The sequence below is a fragment of the Schistosoma mansoni genome, chromosome 1 (genome assembly GCF_000237925.1).
Source record: "Schistosoma mansoni strain Puerto Rico chromosome 1, complete genome".
In the NCBI taxonomy this organism is placed as follows: domain Eukaryota; kingdom Metazoa; phylum Platyhelminthes; class Trematoda; order Strigeidida; family Schistosomatidae; genus Schistosoma; species Schistosoma mansoni.
In genome coordinates this window covers 32,505,591-32,523,289 of record NC_031495.1, presented here as the reverse complement: position 1 = coordinate 32,523,289, position 17,699 = coordinate 32,505,591, and the positions used below count along the sequence as shown (strand labels likewise).

General features: G+C 38.2%; 1 protein-coding gene across 1 annotated transcript; it reads right to left on the bottom strand.

Moving 5' to 3' along the window:
• Positions 1–9,703: 9,703 nt before the first annotated feature.
• Positions 9,704–10,214, bottom strand: Smp_004940 (putative 60s ribosomal protein L35). Its single transcript, XM_018794092.1, has 3 exons — positions 10,182–10,214; positions 10,006–10,148; positions 9,704–9,961 (listed from the first exon to the last, which is right to left on the bottom strand). The coding sequence occupies exons 1-3, from the start codon at positions 10,182–10,184 to the stop codon at positions 9,730–9,732; spliced, it is 378 nt and encodes a 125-aa protein (XP_018648539.1). The 5' UTR covers positions 10,185–10,214; the 3' UTR covers positions 9,704–9,729.
• Positions 10,215–17,699: the final 7,485 nt, after the last annotated feature.

Genomic DNA, 17,699 nt, shown 5'->3' with positions numbered 1-17,699 from the left:
CAACTTAATAGTCAAATGTGGTTTTGCCTCAGCCCACTATCGGTTTTTTTTAGTTTTTACGTAAAGGCTAGTTTTTAGCTTATCGTAACCCGTTTTTATCCACTTTTGCCCGTTTATGTGTACTGTGTTTCTTTTTACGGTCCTAGACTTATTGCTTGTATTTATAAGAGAGTCTACATCATTAGTCATGAGAAATTCATGCAAAAGACCTGGTTGCCGTTTTGCTGTTACATCTGGCATGCAATGTGACAACTGCAAAGTTTGGTTCCACGAAGCGTGAACATATCTAACAGCAACAGCCTATAGTAGACCAAGAAAGTCTGATCGTAGGTGGGCTTGTGTTACGTGCAACACTGATACTGTAGTTTTGCTGGGTACCATCATTACCCTACTAACAGGTCTGAGGAACAAGTTGTCTAAAGACTTGGTAAACGACAGTATCACGACGGAGAGAAAAACAGGAACGCACAGTACAAACAAGAAAAGGGATATTGACAGGTTGACTATCGGCGGTGCTGGTAAAAGCACGAGTGATGACGTGCTGAAACTCAGCACCATCTTAACATCGACAGTGATTGACTCCCTCAGTAAACTTGAGTCCCCCAGAGAAGAGTCCTTGAATAAAACAGTGGTTCCCAAAAACTCTGTAGGTGGTTGGACCCACGTTAACAGGGGTAAAAAGGACCAAGCGTCACCGCCGAAGCTGGACATCCCAAGTACTGTACAGAAATCAATTGGTGACTTGGCCACACAGTCTACCCCCAAGACTGTAGGCCTGGTCATCACCGAGCCTAGGAATCGAAAACGCGCTTCGACATCCAAACAACAAGCTACCGAACCTAGACGCCCTGGTAAACCTGGGAAATAAATTACGGTTCGTGACGACTCTGTCATAATTATGAACCTTATTGACAACCCTGACCTTCCTCTCAGTACACAAGACGAAAATGATAGGATGCTCTGGGAAGAATTGAACAAGTGGCCTGAACTCCCTAGAATAGAGTGTTTGTAGGTCACACGGCTCACTCGGGGGAAGGACCCTAACCACCCAAACCACCCGAGTTTGCTTCGTGTTACACTTAAGAATGCTTCCGACGTAAATGACGTCCTGCTAGCGATTTACTTACAGAAATCCGATGGGAACGTAAGAATACTGCCCGACATACCGTATTCTGAACGAAGTCTCATCCGGAACATCCCTAAGGAGTCTCACGAGGCGTTTTTTTCGCTGAAGAAATATCATTGTGCAAGGTGTACCGGAAAATATGGACCCAGCTCAAGAAAACTCTGATATTCGGGAATGGAAATTCATCAAGCATTCCTTTAAACTCAAAAACATACTGACCCAACAGGTGACGCGACTAGCCAAGAAGGACGGAGACTCTAGACCCCGGCTATTGAAGATAACCTTCCCCTCCTCCCATATGGCGGCTGCAACTCTGGAAGCATTTCATGCCAATAGACGACGGTTGCCAACTGGCATCCATATGCATCCGGATAGGCATAACGACAGCAGGATCAAGCACAAAGGCAAGTTGGAGCTGACAATTCCACTTGTTGACTGTCTTGATCATAAAAAAACATGTAAAGGACAGGGAATAGCAACTCGGTAAACATTGTATAGGTAGGCTATTTGTCCACTCACGCAAGGCTCATATAAACACACAGGAAGAAGCTCACGCATTCCAAATTGAAAGCACAAACTGTTTATACATGAACGCCGCGTGTTTGCCAAACAAAATGGATAAGCTACGTGAACTTAGCAACGCTAATGATGCTCATCTGATAGGAATATCCGAAACTTGGATATCGTCTCAGTTTACGGACCAGGAGTTAGCAATACCTGGAATGTCTTTATTTCGCAACGACAGGAAAACAGGAATGGGGGTGGGGTAGTATTATACATACGGTCATGCCTGGATGCGCACCAACTTCACAACCAAGAGTTTCTCAATCTTGATGAGTCAGTATGGTGCTCAGTAAGATTGTCTACCATCTCGAGGTGTCTAGTTGGGGTCATCTACTGGAAGCTCACTGCTGGCGTCGAGTACGACAATCGTTTGCTAGAAGGATTAACTCGCTCTACGCGTCTTGGATTCTCTCACATCCTGATTCTAGGGGACTTCAATCTTCCTAGAATCAACTTCACGGAACATACCAACATTGGAGGTGACAACTCTACTGAAGCTTGTTTCTTCAACCTCATTGATGATCTAGGATTATTCGAAAATGTGAAGTTGGCAACTCGTCAGACGCCGTCGCGCTTAGACTGGGAATTCACAAATGAAGAATTCCTAGTCGACGACCTCTCAATTCTGGCTCCCCTGGGAATAGTGATCACGCCGTCCTATCCTTCAGTTTTGTCACCAAAACTGAGCTAAGATATCCCACTAACAACAGGCGCTGGAATTTCAAACGGTTGAATGTGTCAGCTTTACATGACTATCTACAACAGGTGGATTGGGATGTTCACACTCAACTTGAAGTGGATGCTCATTGGGATTTTTTACTGCACATGCTCTTATGTGCTACTAAGCATTCGGTTCCTCAAACTGTCACAAAAGGCTACAAACAACCTTCAATCATCAAGAATCGCACTCTTCGTTTGCTTAGCCGCAGAAGGCACTGTGGGGCCGAATATAAACGAGCTGACAACGACGACGCGTACAGGCGATACAAACATATGAGGAACATATGCACAAAGGCAATAAGAGAAGACAGTACCAGACCAAGCTTATCGATAAATTTGTCTCTAGTCCGAAAAGCTTATTCAGTTACGCAGCTTCTCTTCGACAAGGCAAAACTGGAGTTTCCCAACTGCTAGGTCCTAATGGTCCAACCAATAACGGCGGTGATGCCGCTAAACTTTTAACTGAACAATACCCTCAGACATTCCAGCCGACCCACATCAACTACACTGATGAAAGCTTCATCTGAAACTGCACAGGACTTTCCAAAGTGGACCTGAGCGCTGACCTGGTGCTCCGTAAAATGCAGCACCTAAGAAAAGACACTTCTCCCGGTCCGGATATGGTTTGTTCTGCTATACTGAGGGAAGCAGCTTCAATCCTGGCATCACCACTAAGCGTGATGTATTCACACTCGCTAAGCCGAAGCAAACTGCCGGAAATTTGGAAGCTGGCTCACATTACACCAATCTTCAAAGGAGGTCGGAGCAGTGAACCCTCAAGCTACTGACCAGTGGTCCTTCTCTCCATACCTTCAAAAATTATGGAGTCTCTAATATACGACGGTATACACGAATACTTATTATCCTTAAAGTTCTTCTCACCCCAACAGCATAGTTTCAGAAAGGGTCATTCTTGTATGACCAACCTGCTGACTGCGGTGGATAGGTGGACAACCATCCTTGATCGCAAGGGGAAGGTTGACGTCATTTACCTGGATTTCTCAAAAGCTTTTGATAGGGTCAACAACGTATGCCTTATCAATAAGCTTAGACGATTGGGTATCAAACCCCCTCTGATTGACTGGCTCGCTTCATATCTAGAAAACCGACATTTTAAGGTCAGGGTTAACTTCACTCTCTCTCAGGCTATGGAATGTCCTAGTGGGTTCCCCCAGGGCTCAATACTAAGACCTTTTCTCTTCTTGATATACATAAACGATCTTCCACAACAAGTTTCATCCGACTTATTACTTTTTGCTGATGATATGAAAGTTCGGAGAAAGATTCGTAACCAGAAGGATATACTGGCACTTCAGGAGGATCTGACTCGACTTAAAAGTTGGGTAGATGCCAACGGACTTACCTTCAACACTTCAAAGTGCAAAGTAGTCCATCTGCGATATGTTGCAGACTATAGTTACAACTTAAGAAACCCCTCTCTAGAAGTTTCTCAAGTTGAAAAAGAATCAGGAGTGTTCATACCCTACGACTTGAAATCGTACGCTAACTGTGACAAAAACGCCTCTCAAGCAAACCTTGCGCTGGTAACATTGAAACGCATTTTTGGCCAGTTTGACGGTAGAACTTTCCACATATTCTTCAACAGTTTTATTCGTCCCCATTTAGAGTACGGAAAGATAGTATTTCCTTCCTTCCTCCAAAAGGATAAGGACACTCTGGAACGTATACAACGTCCAGCCACGAAATCAGTTCGGGGACTCAAATTCAAACCTTATGAAGAGCGCCTCCAATCACTTAACTTTTACCCGTTAGAGTACAGGCGTTTTAGAGGTGACCTTCTTATGACTTACAGTATCCTTAACACTTCTGGTCATCCCCTTAAACATCTTCTTAAGCTTAGTCACAACACTAACCTAAGAGGAAACACCCAGGAACTGGAGACCCAACATAGCAGAACAGACTGCAGACACAACTTCTACTCCGTAAGAGTTGTCAAGTGCTGGAATTCGCTGACGACTGGGCTAGTTCAAGCGACTTCCCCGGAGTCCTTTAGGAGGAAACTTGACTTATTCTTAAGGACTAAGGATAACATATTATGATTTACCAAATTGTTTTCCCCTCTATTATCGTTCATATACCTAGGTTTTTGCCTGGAGGTATTGGTGATCCACTGCTATTGGACACGGAGGCCCGTTAAGCGAAAGCTTCTTCTATTCCGTCTTCAACCATTTGAGCTGTGGTGGTCGTGGTATTTGTACTAACTGACTTCTTTGTACTTGGTTGAGCGCTTATTACGAATTTCAAATATAATACAATCGGTTGCGCTCACCTAGTTTTACCTGCCATCAATTGGACTTTTATGGCAAATCAAACTGTTATAGTAAATCAAATTGAATACTTCCATCAAAGTAACCCGAAAACAAATAATGTGATCCGAAGGGTAGTACATTACCCGGTATTCGGCAAATCACTTGTGTTAATTATGTGATCAATATGCAGTAGTATGTTTAATCGTTCGAAAAACAGCGTGTAAACCCGTAATTTCTATCCAGTGACATCGCTCCTCAAGAATAGAACATTAGGAGTTCGGACGGTAGGGGATGCTTTGCGTAACACTACATATGACTTCAACAGTTTCCAAATATCCTGGCTTTGTTTCGTCACTTGCATTTTTTTACTTAAGAGTTTTGCATGTTTAATTAGCAATTTTCAAGCAGCCGGAAATGTTACATAACCCCCAGTGACATCAATTAAATTTTGTAAACAAGAAACACAACTATTTTGGGGAAATGGCACAAAAAAACCGAGATTTCTTCAGGTCTGGAGAAAATTTCCAAAATAGGGAGACTGGGTAGTAATAACGTTGTTGTGACTTCATTGATTACATTTCAAGTCTCATGTATCTATACGGATAAAGAGCTTGCAATTGAAATTCTTAAAAAGGTACTTGTTACATCCCGCGTTTTCGATGTTCAGATGGACATATAAAGATCAAACTATTTTCAGCATCAGTGCATCTTTAGATTGTACACGAATAGAGAACCAAAATGGATGACACATCTTATGTGATATTATTATGGTCATTTGAGAAATGGTATACCTTCTTCCGAATATTAAAAAGATATTTCGTTCAGAAATAAACTACCTTGAAGTTACTATGTTCAATATTTCCGGAGTATATCTAGGATCATTCTGATTGATGCCAGTTCACCATACTGGATCCCTATTTGAAATGTGTGCACGTTTATCTTCAAGTTCACTAAACCCCATACTTCTAGAATATTACTTTATTTTCGTCAGTGTTTTATTTCATAAGTAGACCTAATTACTTATCGAATAAATGCCTCCTCTTTGTCACTAGAATTTTGAAGGTTGAGGTGTGTGGATGACGATAGAAATTTCTTAAAATAATGAATGGTGCTACACTTCAAGTAAAATTAGATTTTATTTTAAGATACGCCGACGGAAGAATCAACATATTTTGCTGTGGAATAACTTCCTTTGCATGGATTTCTTCTTAATTAATTAGAAGATATAAGTTAGCTAATTGACTAATGTGATACCTACTTCCTACATTAATGAATAAAGATGAATCAAGTTATCTGAAAAGGCACTTAGTTATGATGTAAAGACACTGAGTGATGTTCTATGCTCAGTCGTTTACTCAACATCAACATGATAGCAGACAACCTAACGTTAGTGAGACGGGTTGGCAAGGATGTGACAAACACCATTTATATCCTTCGTATATCTTACTCTAGGTGTGGATACTTAGGTGATAAAGCAACAAATTCATCCGAAAAACTACTGTAATTCTTCACTGACTTAATGTGTTACTAAGAAGTCATTCGAGTAGTTGTATGATAAAAACACTTTCTACTTGTATTGTCCTACAGACAGTCACAACGTAGAATTTCGAGTTGCCATACCACATGCACAGGGATGCAGTTGTCGATTCAAATCCCATAGTGGTATAAGTAGTAAGAGTATAAGCATTATGTGGAAGATTAGAGTTTGAAGATGTTATTGAAGGAGTATAATCCAGTGAAATAAATTTGAAAAGAGAAAAAGGATAGGGACATGAATTCAGAAAATTAGAATTTGGTAGAACACAAGTCATATGAAAGAAAACCACTAACAACACGGTTGGTGTTGTAGCCACTCAATGCATTCAGGTAGAACAGTCGAATGCTACTACTACATTTTTAGAATTCTTAAGACAAAGCTATTTTAATGTAGGGATGCGAACCACGAGGTAACTGCTGAAACCTCCTTAAGGCAGAATCAACAAACAATACTCGATGCAAAAACAGGTATGTCGGTAGTGGGAATGCGGACGTACATCATACTTATGAGTGCGAATTTCTCCGCTGAAGAGCATGTGTTTTGATTGAACTTCCACATTTATTACACAATATTGACAATGATATTGAGACAGTACCAGACTTGTTCAGTATTTACTGATCAAGTTTAACATAAGCATGCATATGATCATCTGCTCAGAAGTAATCAATGTAAAGCCTGTAACAAATGCACATCAACACAAGTCCACATTCCAAATAAGCAAAAAGGGATGGAATAGTTAAGAGGGACATCATTAATCAGAATGATAATCGTATGAAATGATAGTGAGGAAGGCTAAACTTTGGAATGATGGTCAGACAAAAACTAATACACAGGGAAGTATGTAGGAAGGGGGACTGAAATTTAGCATCTAGAGGGATTCATTTACACCACTGCACCTGATTGAGATATCTAACTCAATATATCTGGCCACTGACTTTTGTCATCAAGAAGTCTATAGCAAAGCGGTCTGCGCCTACCAGCCAACATGGTTCAGTACAACAAAACTTTATGGACATGTATCATGTCTTAATTTGGTGATCCCCAGCACTTATGAAACTTGTTCCTACCTGTCAGCATTGCATATCGAGATTACGCATGGACATTTTACAGCCATAGAGTAATACAGAAAAGACTGTTGGGTCGTACACTCCCCCCGTATATGTCGACAAACAGACTATTCTGTGCATCAAGTGATGAAATTTGGTAAAAAAAATCAAGGTACCTATCAAATCCATGGGGAGATATCATTGTTAGAAACAAGCAACCAGGGCTGATGAGAGTGGAAAAAAGGGAAGTGTCCAGCTATTTTAAATCATGTAAGTTTACTTACTGACGTAGATAAGTTCTGAAGCAACACTCCAGATTACTAAACGAAAGCCATTTTAAACCTACTTGAACGACCATTCTAGGGGTCCAAATGACCCAGTATTTTGTCAGCTTTTTCCCCGAATAGAATGATCACACCTGCAAACTCTAAATCGATAAGTTGATCCTAATAATAGATGGGATAAATCGTAAGAGCACGTTCAAACATATACTGTCCGAACCGCTTATAAGGATAATAAACGATAGCAAGATAATCTGTCTTATGATGTGATGATTACCAAATATTCACAAATGGCTGCAACATACCTGCAGAGAATTTTGCACCGATCGTTGGAAAATGTTTGGTACATGCCGTGTACACTGATTGACCTTCGACATCTCAGTATTTTAATTTTTTTGAAATATGAAGACGAGAATGCAATGAGGTTTTATTTTGAAATGCCGATTTGCGTTTTACAAGTCATGCAGATTGCTTAACTACTGCCAAGCCAGCAGCTGGTAGCATAAATAAATTGGTACAGTTTTTAAGGGTTACCAGATCCAATGACTGCTTTAAACTCCGAAACATACACTGACCACTTTAGTTCACAATTCTTTAGCAGGACCTGCGAACATTCCCCAATGCATCAACTTCGGTTTGGTCAACACAATAGTATTACTACCTCACGCAGAATATGGTTTACAGTTAACACAAATGTATACGTCGTAAACGTTTTAAAAAAATCAAGTAACCTACATACAATCAGAATAGTTGTATGTAGCTCTTCACAATAAAGCATATCTAGAGGGTATATGTGGTACTAAGATAGGTACGTTATACATATTTATTGATAGCTAACATAAACCAACCTCTAAGAGATATAAGATCATCCGAACAAAAGAAATTTTAACAATTAAGTGTGCGCTGATGGCAATCCGAAATGTGCATATCACATGCAAACAAACTATATGCAGACATGCAGTGCAATAGAGAATGTAAATAATAATGTTTCCAACAATATATCTGCATAGGAAATAAAGTTCGTAGTTTTCATTGCCTCGACTAACAACATAATATTCAGCGCCAAATTTTTGTCATACCATTAGCTTTAATATTGACGAACACTCGTTTAAAATATACAATACTGTTAGCCCACATGAACTGCAAGAAAGCTCGAGCATCAAGCCTAGAGATTCACTTTATGAGGCAGCGAGAGAACGTAAGATGCAGTACCACAACTGCTCAAGTACACACATTCGCCTCCCCAACCACCAAAGAAATCTTACCAGTACACTTGATACTAGTGACATTAGTACTATAGTTAATCTGAAATGAAACCTGTTACAACTGACAACAAACTGGGATCTCAGCAAGGAATATCAAACCGTTGGCTAATTACTGCTTCAGTTCGGGCACCTGGGCAGTATCACAGCCCTCACACAAATCAAATGAGATTTGTATGGCGCATAATTATCTGGTGCTTCCTTGTACCAATATTTATGTGTTTAAATAATAAAAAAATGATAATGGCTAATTACTAGAACAAGATGGGAAGTAGCAAGAAAAGATCATCGTAGTTTAACCACTTCCACCTTAAGGTTGGTATAACCAAACGCTTTCGTATTTCATTCCAGTCGCTAATAGACAGTTGACCTGCTGAATAAGCCAGTCGAATATGAAGATTATGAGATCCTAATAGTTGTGACCGGACATCAGAAATGCAAACAACCTACACAAAACACGTATTCAATGACTATAGAGTACCAAGCATGGTACGATATAAATCAGTATCGTCATCTTTGAAAGTATTGCTGACAACTACCAGTGAAAAACATAACACTTCGATTACGCCCTTATGTGTAACAGTCGACGCAAGTCACACCACCGCTGATACATTTAATAAGCAGAAGTTTGGGTGTCGAACTCAACTAGATTTCCACGGTTTCGAATAACTCACTGAACAAGAATCCCGTAGTATCACATTTTAAGTTACGTGTAGAAACAAAATGAACTTTTAGGCAGACAATATGATGATGAGAACTGGGAACTTATATAGGGTGGTATTGACGAATATAGACATGTAGCCGATACGCACAGCAAACTAAAATAGCGTTTATATAGACGAATCTAACATCCAAGGGACAAGCAATTCAGGTAAAAGCAGGCAAAAATTCCATAGTCCAAATTTGACGTAAACTTTTATTACTTAGCATTTGACAGCATATACACGAGGGGGGAAGGAACGTGCCTTGCGCATCGAACGCGCAGAATGAATTGACTGTTCTTTTTTGGTAAGCCTTCTGCGTATTGCTCTGGTCTTCTTCGGTCTCAAATCTTTGGGAACATATCTTTTGGAACGATAAGCTTCACGCTGGCGAAGTTTTTGCGCCTGATGAATAACTGTATATACACGAGCAATGGACTTTCTTAGTGTCCGGCTAAAAATGAGTATTTCATTACAATTGGCAGCAAAAAAACCTACATTTTCTTCAACTTCCCATGGTAGGATGCGCCTCTCGTTACTCGATACAAGCGAAGATTACCAAGTTCCGTCTTAAGCTCTCCAAGTTGCTTCTGCAGTTCAGGCTCTGGTTTATTACGTAGCTTTGACGCCCGTATCTTAGTCTACAAAATGCACATCATTACCACACAACATACCATGCTAATGAATTCGAAAAATCTGCCACTGAAGCAGGATTATTCAAACAAATGATCTGACAAAATATTATTTTCAAAGTTTGACTTAATAAAGTCAAATAAAGTTCACATAGCCTAAATTGCTAATGATAAAAGTAATATATTCGCCTAATCTCGATGAGCAGAAAAATTAAATTGTACGAGGTATCGTGATTCAGTATAATACTCTTTCCTAAAGTATAAGTAAGTTAAAATAAATTAATCAAAGCCTTAGTAGTACGGTGAAACAAAGCCCTTTGTGTGTATTCAATCAAAAACAAATCTGACGAATCCACTGTCATGTCACTCAGGTCAGTGTGGGTTATATGTGTTTAGTTGATGTGTGTTGCGTTCGTTGTGTGAAAAGACAGAGTTAAATTTGTCTGTGTTATAACGGTTTGAGATGTAAATAGAGTTAGAAAAGATAGTAAGAACAGATAGTCCGAGTCGAATGGATGGTCAGATCTTTTCTGCTGGGGATTGTAAGAAATGGCCATTTATTAGAAAACTTCAGCTACTCTCCTGTCATTGATATTAAAAGAACCAGTTTGTATTATTTTGATGCTTTTACGATGAAAATAATAGCTACTGAAGATTGCATATACTACTGTTGTTGATTTAATTCGGAGTACTACAAGTTCTGCAGGATTATTTGGTTTTCATTGTTTGGTTGGATGATATTCGACTCTGATCAATAGTTCATAAAGTGACTGTGTAATATATCAAGTGTCACAGTTGACATAAACTAACCTGTGGACACAGTTCTGTGCTGAGGTAAGGCTTGTCATATCCTTTATACTAACTTTAGCACCTTGAAGAGTGTTTGTTGCTCTGTAGTATGATGTTATTTTGTGATGTTTTAAGTTACAATGGAATCCTGTCGTACCATGGCGTCATGGCAGAACTACGGTACTAATACATGAGATCTGTCCAAATGCTACTTTATAATAAGCCACTTCGGTTCGTTTCTAATAATATCTACCGGAAAATGACTGAACCGCAAGATCTTGTCCATATACTTTCTTACCTTTCGCTTTTCCTCCACAGATTTGATAATCTTGTCTACTCTTCTAAAGAGATATAAAATTAGAGAGAATTTTGCACTGAACGAGTGCTCTGAATCGAAGTCAATATAACTATGTAGTGATTTGGTCTACGATAGGTAGTTAGATTTAGAGTTCTACTCGAAATTTTCTTAACTAACCAACATAAAATGATCATTCACTGTGTTCATTTTTATTTTCGTGAGTTCATTTAATGTTGAATGCAAGTGTGTTGATCATCTTAGTCAAAGCCCTGTGGAATAACTTTTACATGGTTACGAAGACATCGTCCACATACCTAGGCTGAGTCCATGGTCTGATGTTATTGACAAGAATATTTGATTCTATATTTGTCATGAATAGACTGGTCAAAGTCGTGAAAGCGGTGTATCTCATTTTCACACAGTTGGTTTATTCGTACAATTGAAGTTGATATAAATTTTGGGACTTCATGACTAAACTAATGCTCAGTATGCGTCAACCAGATAAAGTATGTTCATTACCTTTTAAATTGCTAATTAATTCTAGGCGTTGGTCAGAGGGAATACTATTGTAAAAAGTTCATTACCTACCGTTGTTTTGTACTTTTCGGTAAGTTCCACATCTTAGAATAATAGTTACAAAAATCTTCAATCGCTTTATGTAAGTTGTGCAGAATTCGCTTCAGCTTTTCGCCGAGATATTTAAATGGTAAGTATGTTGGGGTGTTTATGAAGTTCGCTATAAGTCATACTTAAATGTTTGATTAATGGACTCTAAATAAACTATACACATGTAATGTGTGGCGCGGGATAGAATTGGAAATGAACTATTCAGAAATCCTAGTGAAAGATTTTAGTTCTTTCAAAAAACAAATTTTCTCAGACTCGATTATATTTTCAACCATCTGAATTATTTCTGGATCAATCCTTTAACATAGCTCTGTGGACGGATGTTCGAAAGCTTTACCATCATAGTCCTTTTTATTCGCCGTATCAGTTGCATTGCGTTTGTCATCTTCTGCGGCTATCAGTACTTCTTCCTGAATGGTAAACGGGAGTTTTGGTTTTGTCAATATATGAATCGCTTTTAGATGCGATAACAGACTCATTTCCATAGTGTAATAAGAAGACGAGGATCATCAGAACTATGTGATATATTAGCGCAATGCATTTCGAACAATCTGGTCACCCATATACTTGTTAAGAATATTTCTATATGAAAATAAAAGGTCAACTAGACGGACAGTTTTTAGGCTAGCTGTGCTATAACTAGAGCAGATTCCAGGTTGTCAAATGATCTATGTAGATTGAAATTAGACCATTTATTCAGCAGAATGATTTCGTGGATGCAAGGTTTCTGTCTGAGAGATTAGGAATAACTCTCATATCATTAGAGCAGGGCGTGTTTTTCATGTTGTCTTTTAATGTTGATAGCTACCACTTGTTTTCTATTTGAAAGAAGCCAGATTGATACTTTTGGTGTGTAATCATTCCCATCATGGTTTCAGGGCAGTTGGGGCGAGAGGTTATCATTTCAAACGCAAATCTTTCAACATTTAATATAAGATGCTAAGAAATATTGTGCTTACGCAAAATAAGGAAGCAAATGAATAATTGAGCCCTCATGTCATGATATTACCAAGATGTATTCGGCACTCTTAGCCATCCAACTTAAGTCCTACAATCTTTTTAATCCCTGTTTCTCAAGTTTTTAGTATTCTTTGATTGGTTGACATGTCAATGAACTAAAATGATGACGTTTTCTTGGAATAAAAATATTAGAACCGATTGTTTGTAATTTAATAGGAATTAAAAGTTTTGTTGGTAATCTGGTTTACTGACGCATTCTTGGTATTTAGCTAGTAAATATATGCAATTTCGAATACATTTTAGTTAAACTATTCATGATCTTCATGGAGAAGTCTGAAGAGATTTCGTAGAATTGTGTCTAGTTCTGTATTAGTACATTTATCTTCGCCACTATAATAACGGACTTAATCCCAAAATTGTAAATTTGTCACCATGTGACTACCTAATCTATAAGATCATACGCGGAAGTCACATCACTGTTCATACTGACTCGTCGTATCTTAGAGATCAGCAATATGGTGTTTAGCACCTCTAAAGAACACATTTGAGTTGGGGATAAAATAATATATTCATTGTTAACAGGTATACGTTACACAGAGTGACCACTTCCGCAACACCGAGCTATGCCATACTGAACCACTGTTCCCGCGTCCACCATTATTAGCCTCTCCGCGCTAGATGTTGAATGTAGATTTTCTCAGTAATCCTGTCTCTAGCTTCGAGAATCGTGTGGTCATAACTAATACCGTCATAATGTTTTCAAGGTTTCCAAATCACTCAAAGAATATTGAAGGTTTCGGAGCTCTGTGAGCGAAATCAGAATTAATTTAGTCATATAAGCCTTGGAATTTGCGGACATTAGGATGTTAGTGCTTTAAGAAGTAGAATAGAACTTGCTGGGTCGGAAATATGTAATACTGCAATCTAGTTAACAAAATCTTAATAGGTGTTTCTAATAACGTCATCATTAGGCTCCTTAGACGTAAATCAATAACTGTAATTTTGAAATTTTCAATCAAGTGACCTCCACTTTTCCTTTATTCGGAGACACATTGTAGCCACACACATTGATTTCTATTCAATCTATTTTTGTCTGTCTGCCGGACATATCTTTTTGACCTGATCACTTATTTTATTACCGTATGGGTCTTTGCTGATTGTTACCTTTGTAATTACATTCATATGTTTTCGTGTGTACTTGCCATATGTCTGTCATATACATACAGTACCATCGTTTTGTATTTTTCCAAACGCATCTTCAGAACTTTAAGTACTGTACATTTTCATTGCATGTGCAATTTAAACTATGGGAAATACTCATAATCATCCGATCTGGTTATTGGTCTGCTCATGAGCAGTATTCGTATTCTATTTCTGTAGCTGGTTCGAAACTTTACTCTCTATGCATTTAGTTCCTATTTGAAGTTTGTTTTAATCATGGGCTTGTGCTATTGCAGGTTGTCGCTAATTGCTTTCCTCTATGGGAGTGAATGAAATTTGTTCGCCTTCTTGGTCATCAAATTATTTTTCCTCCTGTTCATCTATTAACATTTTTTCCTCGCAAACAAAACTCTCATCCTAACCTTGTACACAAAGTGCCTTCTGGCTTGATGTGAATTGCCACAGTTTCGTGTGCAAGGAGGAAATCAGTCCCCCATCACGCTATGTGTTGGTCTTCTGTTATTGCAAATTCCAAAACCGTGGTTCAGCGCCACTGAGTTAAATTGATACACTTGACCAGAGATTATCGTATTGTATCTGGAAATATATATGTATTGTGAGGGTGCAACATGTACTGTAATGGGTTATATGTACAAACGCGTGCTTTTCAAAAAGACAGTGAGATTTTTCATCGCAAAACCACACTTCTCAGTTCCGATTGTTGATAAGGACATCAAGACAACACTTTTTACTTCCATTGGGTTAATGTTGTTTACTATATTAAATAGAGTATCTTTTTTGGAAAAGGATTCCTCTGTATCTTAAGTATTTTAAAGCACAATAATTTATTCGTTTGCAGCACCGTTTATACATGACGGTTTACAATTTGACCATGCGTTTTAACGAACATTTTCAATCGACAGCTTTGCCTATTAGTATTTTTGAACCAAGATACCTGAGAATCCAATGATTGGACAGAATAAAAACGTTTATTATCAGCGGTCGAGTAGTTAAGATCCTCTGGCCAGTATTATGTAGTGTAGTTAACGCAAAACCTAACGTTACGAGGCTTGCAGGTATCGAATTTTGAGATATTTTTGTGCGTAAATAAGACTATCGCGCCCCGCGTTTTCTCTGGCTTGGGAATAAGCCTATTAGGACCACTTAAAAGACTTTTGATATGAACCGAATGGGGAGTAAATAATATTCAGACACTACGTAACTGACTAACACCTGAAAATATCTCTAAGGTCATCATATTCGAGATTTAAAGACCACATAGCTAGAAGACAGACTTGGCAATCGAACCATATAGCTTTGGATGACATACGAGCCTCTGAATGAAAGTAATTTAATAGTACATAGTTCATATGAGGCATAAATTATCAAGAGGTTTTCTAGGAAAGTCTAGTCTCTCATCAACCGTATGAAAAAGAGGGGTGCTGAAATAAGGCTAAAACTAATATAAGATACCGGTGACAAATATCTCAAAATTGTAGATTTTCATATGGTGAGCCTCGGAAAAGTGTGATTCCAAACCCAATTTGAGTCTAAAAGAAATTCACTTAGCTTGTCTTTGGATCTGTCACATAAATGCTGGGAGCTTGTCCAATAAGCACTCCAGACTTGGCGTGTGGATTGGCCCCATCACGCACTATGTATTCGCCGCAGCGTAGCTTAACCCAGTCAGTGGAAAATAAGGAACTTGATTTAGTAAATTTACATTGGTATAAGCCGACAAAACCCAGAAGCGTAAACGAAAATCAGCAGCACGATATGTTGGGTATAATGGAAAATATATGTCTACAGGAGACTAGGAAAGATTGCATTATAAATTGATTCGACAATAAATAACATATGAGGTTACGTACTAATCTAGGGGTAAGGAAGAAAATAATTTATGGTTTAAATAGTTCAGTTGACAAAAATTAAGAAACGCGACAAACACAAAGGTCACAATAATAATCTGAGTAATAATCAAGAAAACTTATATAAGGTAATAATAATAACTGGTTAGAGTTTGAAATGTAAAATAGTAATTTAAAAAACCAAAAACCGATAATAATCAAATAAAAGTGCAGAAAAGAAAAAAAAACAACCAGAAACATACTCATTAAGGGAATTAAGGCCAAGGAAGGGTGAGAGGTTGGACAAATCGTTTCTGGACGCAAAGTTCAGGCTTGAATTCATGGATTGCCAACGCCTCAGCAGTGCATAAAATATTGATTCGACCCCCCCTTGATCCGGTTCCTTTGACTCTATAGATTATTTTAAAAGAAGAGTCTTTTGGAGCAATGTGTCCACAGTTGATCAAATGCTCTTGTATCGAACTAGTTTTCTTTTTACATTCTCCCTTTAGGAGCCAAGCCGGATAGTGTTCAGAGATGCGTTTGGAAAGCGGTTGCTTTGTGCGACCTATGTAACTTATTCTACATGAGCAAGTAAACTTATAGATACATATCGATGTGGCTCAAAGCGAAAAATTATCCTTAACACAACCCCGAATGTCAGGCCGGCTAGAGAAAACGACTTGAAGCTTGGCTGTGTAGAAAGTTTTATCCAACAATTTTGAAATCCGTTTATTCAGGATTTCAGCAGCCGTGTCTCCTTTGAATTTCATATTCACAAACAAGGTTTTCTTCTGCACTATCAAGGCTTTTTCTTGGTAAAGTCTAGGTGTTAAGTTACTATCGACGAACCTAGGTGGATAACCGTTTTTGATGAGGGTCTGTCGAAGATGAAGTAGTTCTTCATTTATTGTGTCACTGGAACAGATTCGCTTAATCCTAGAGGATAAAGAGTGAATTAAGTTTCTCTTTCGACTCAGTGGAACCCAACTATGGAAATTCGTGTATTGTCCATTCCAAGTAGGTTTCCTATATATAGATCTTTGTAAATAACCATCAGGCATTCTTTTCAAACGGAAATCAAGAAAATGGACTTCATGGCTCGTTTCTGCCTCTAAGGTGAATTGAATTGATGGGTAACAATTATTGAAAATATTTAAGATTTGATTGTTGTCCATCTCATCTTCACAAATAATGAAAGTATCATCCATATATCTCTTATATAAATGAAATTTCTCGATTATTGGTCGAAGTACAGAATTTTCTAGATTGGCCATGAAATAATCAGCCAAGGGAGGACCCAATGGAGAGCCCATTGTAACTCCATCTGTTTGTCTATAGAAAACATCATCAAATTTAAATTGCACGTTGAGCGTGCATCGTAGAAGTAGTTCTTTAAGATATTGTTTCGGGATACACATTTCAAGATTATTGTTTTCAATATAGTCACATAAAAAACAAATAGTTTCTGTGAGAGGAACATTTGTAAACAACGAAGTGACATATAATGAGAGCATTTTCTTACCAATTACGATGATATTTCTAATTGAGTCGACAAATTCAAAGGAGTCAAGAGAATTGTATTTATTGATATGATTTTTAACAGGTTGTAAAATGTCAACTAACCATTTAGCAATAGAGTGATATGGAGAGTAAAAATAAAACCTTCATTCATCGTTTTAACTAGTTGAATAAGCAAATGCAAAATTTAATAAATCGAAATTTCAGTAAATACGGGGTTAAATGTAACGCCTAAACAAAAACTGTAGATGTACTCTTTGAATGATCGATTGTGCCCATCTGACATTTTGGTCATTTGTAGACGATTCTCGTTTGCACTTGTCAATTCTGTGATTGCTTTGCCAGATAAACGGTCCA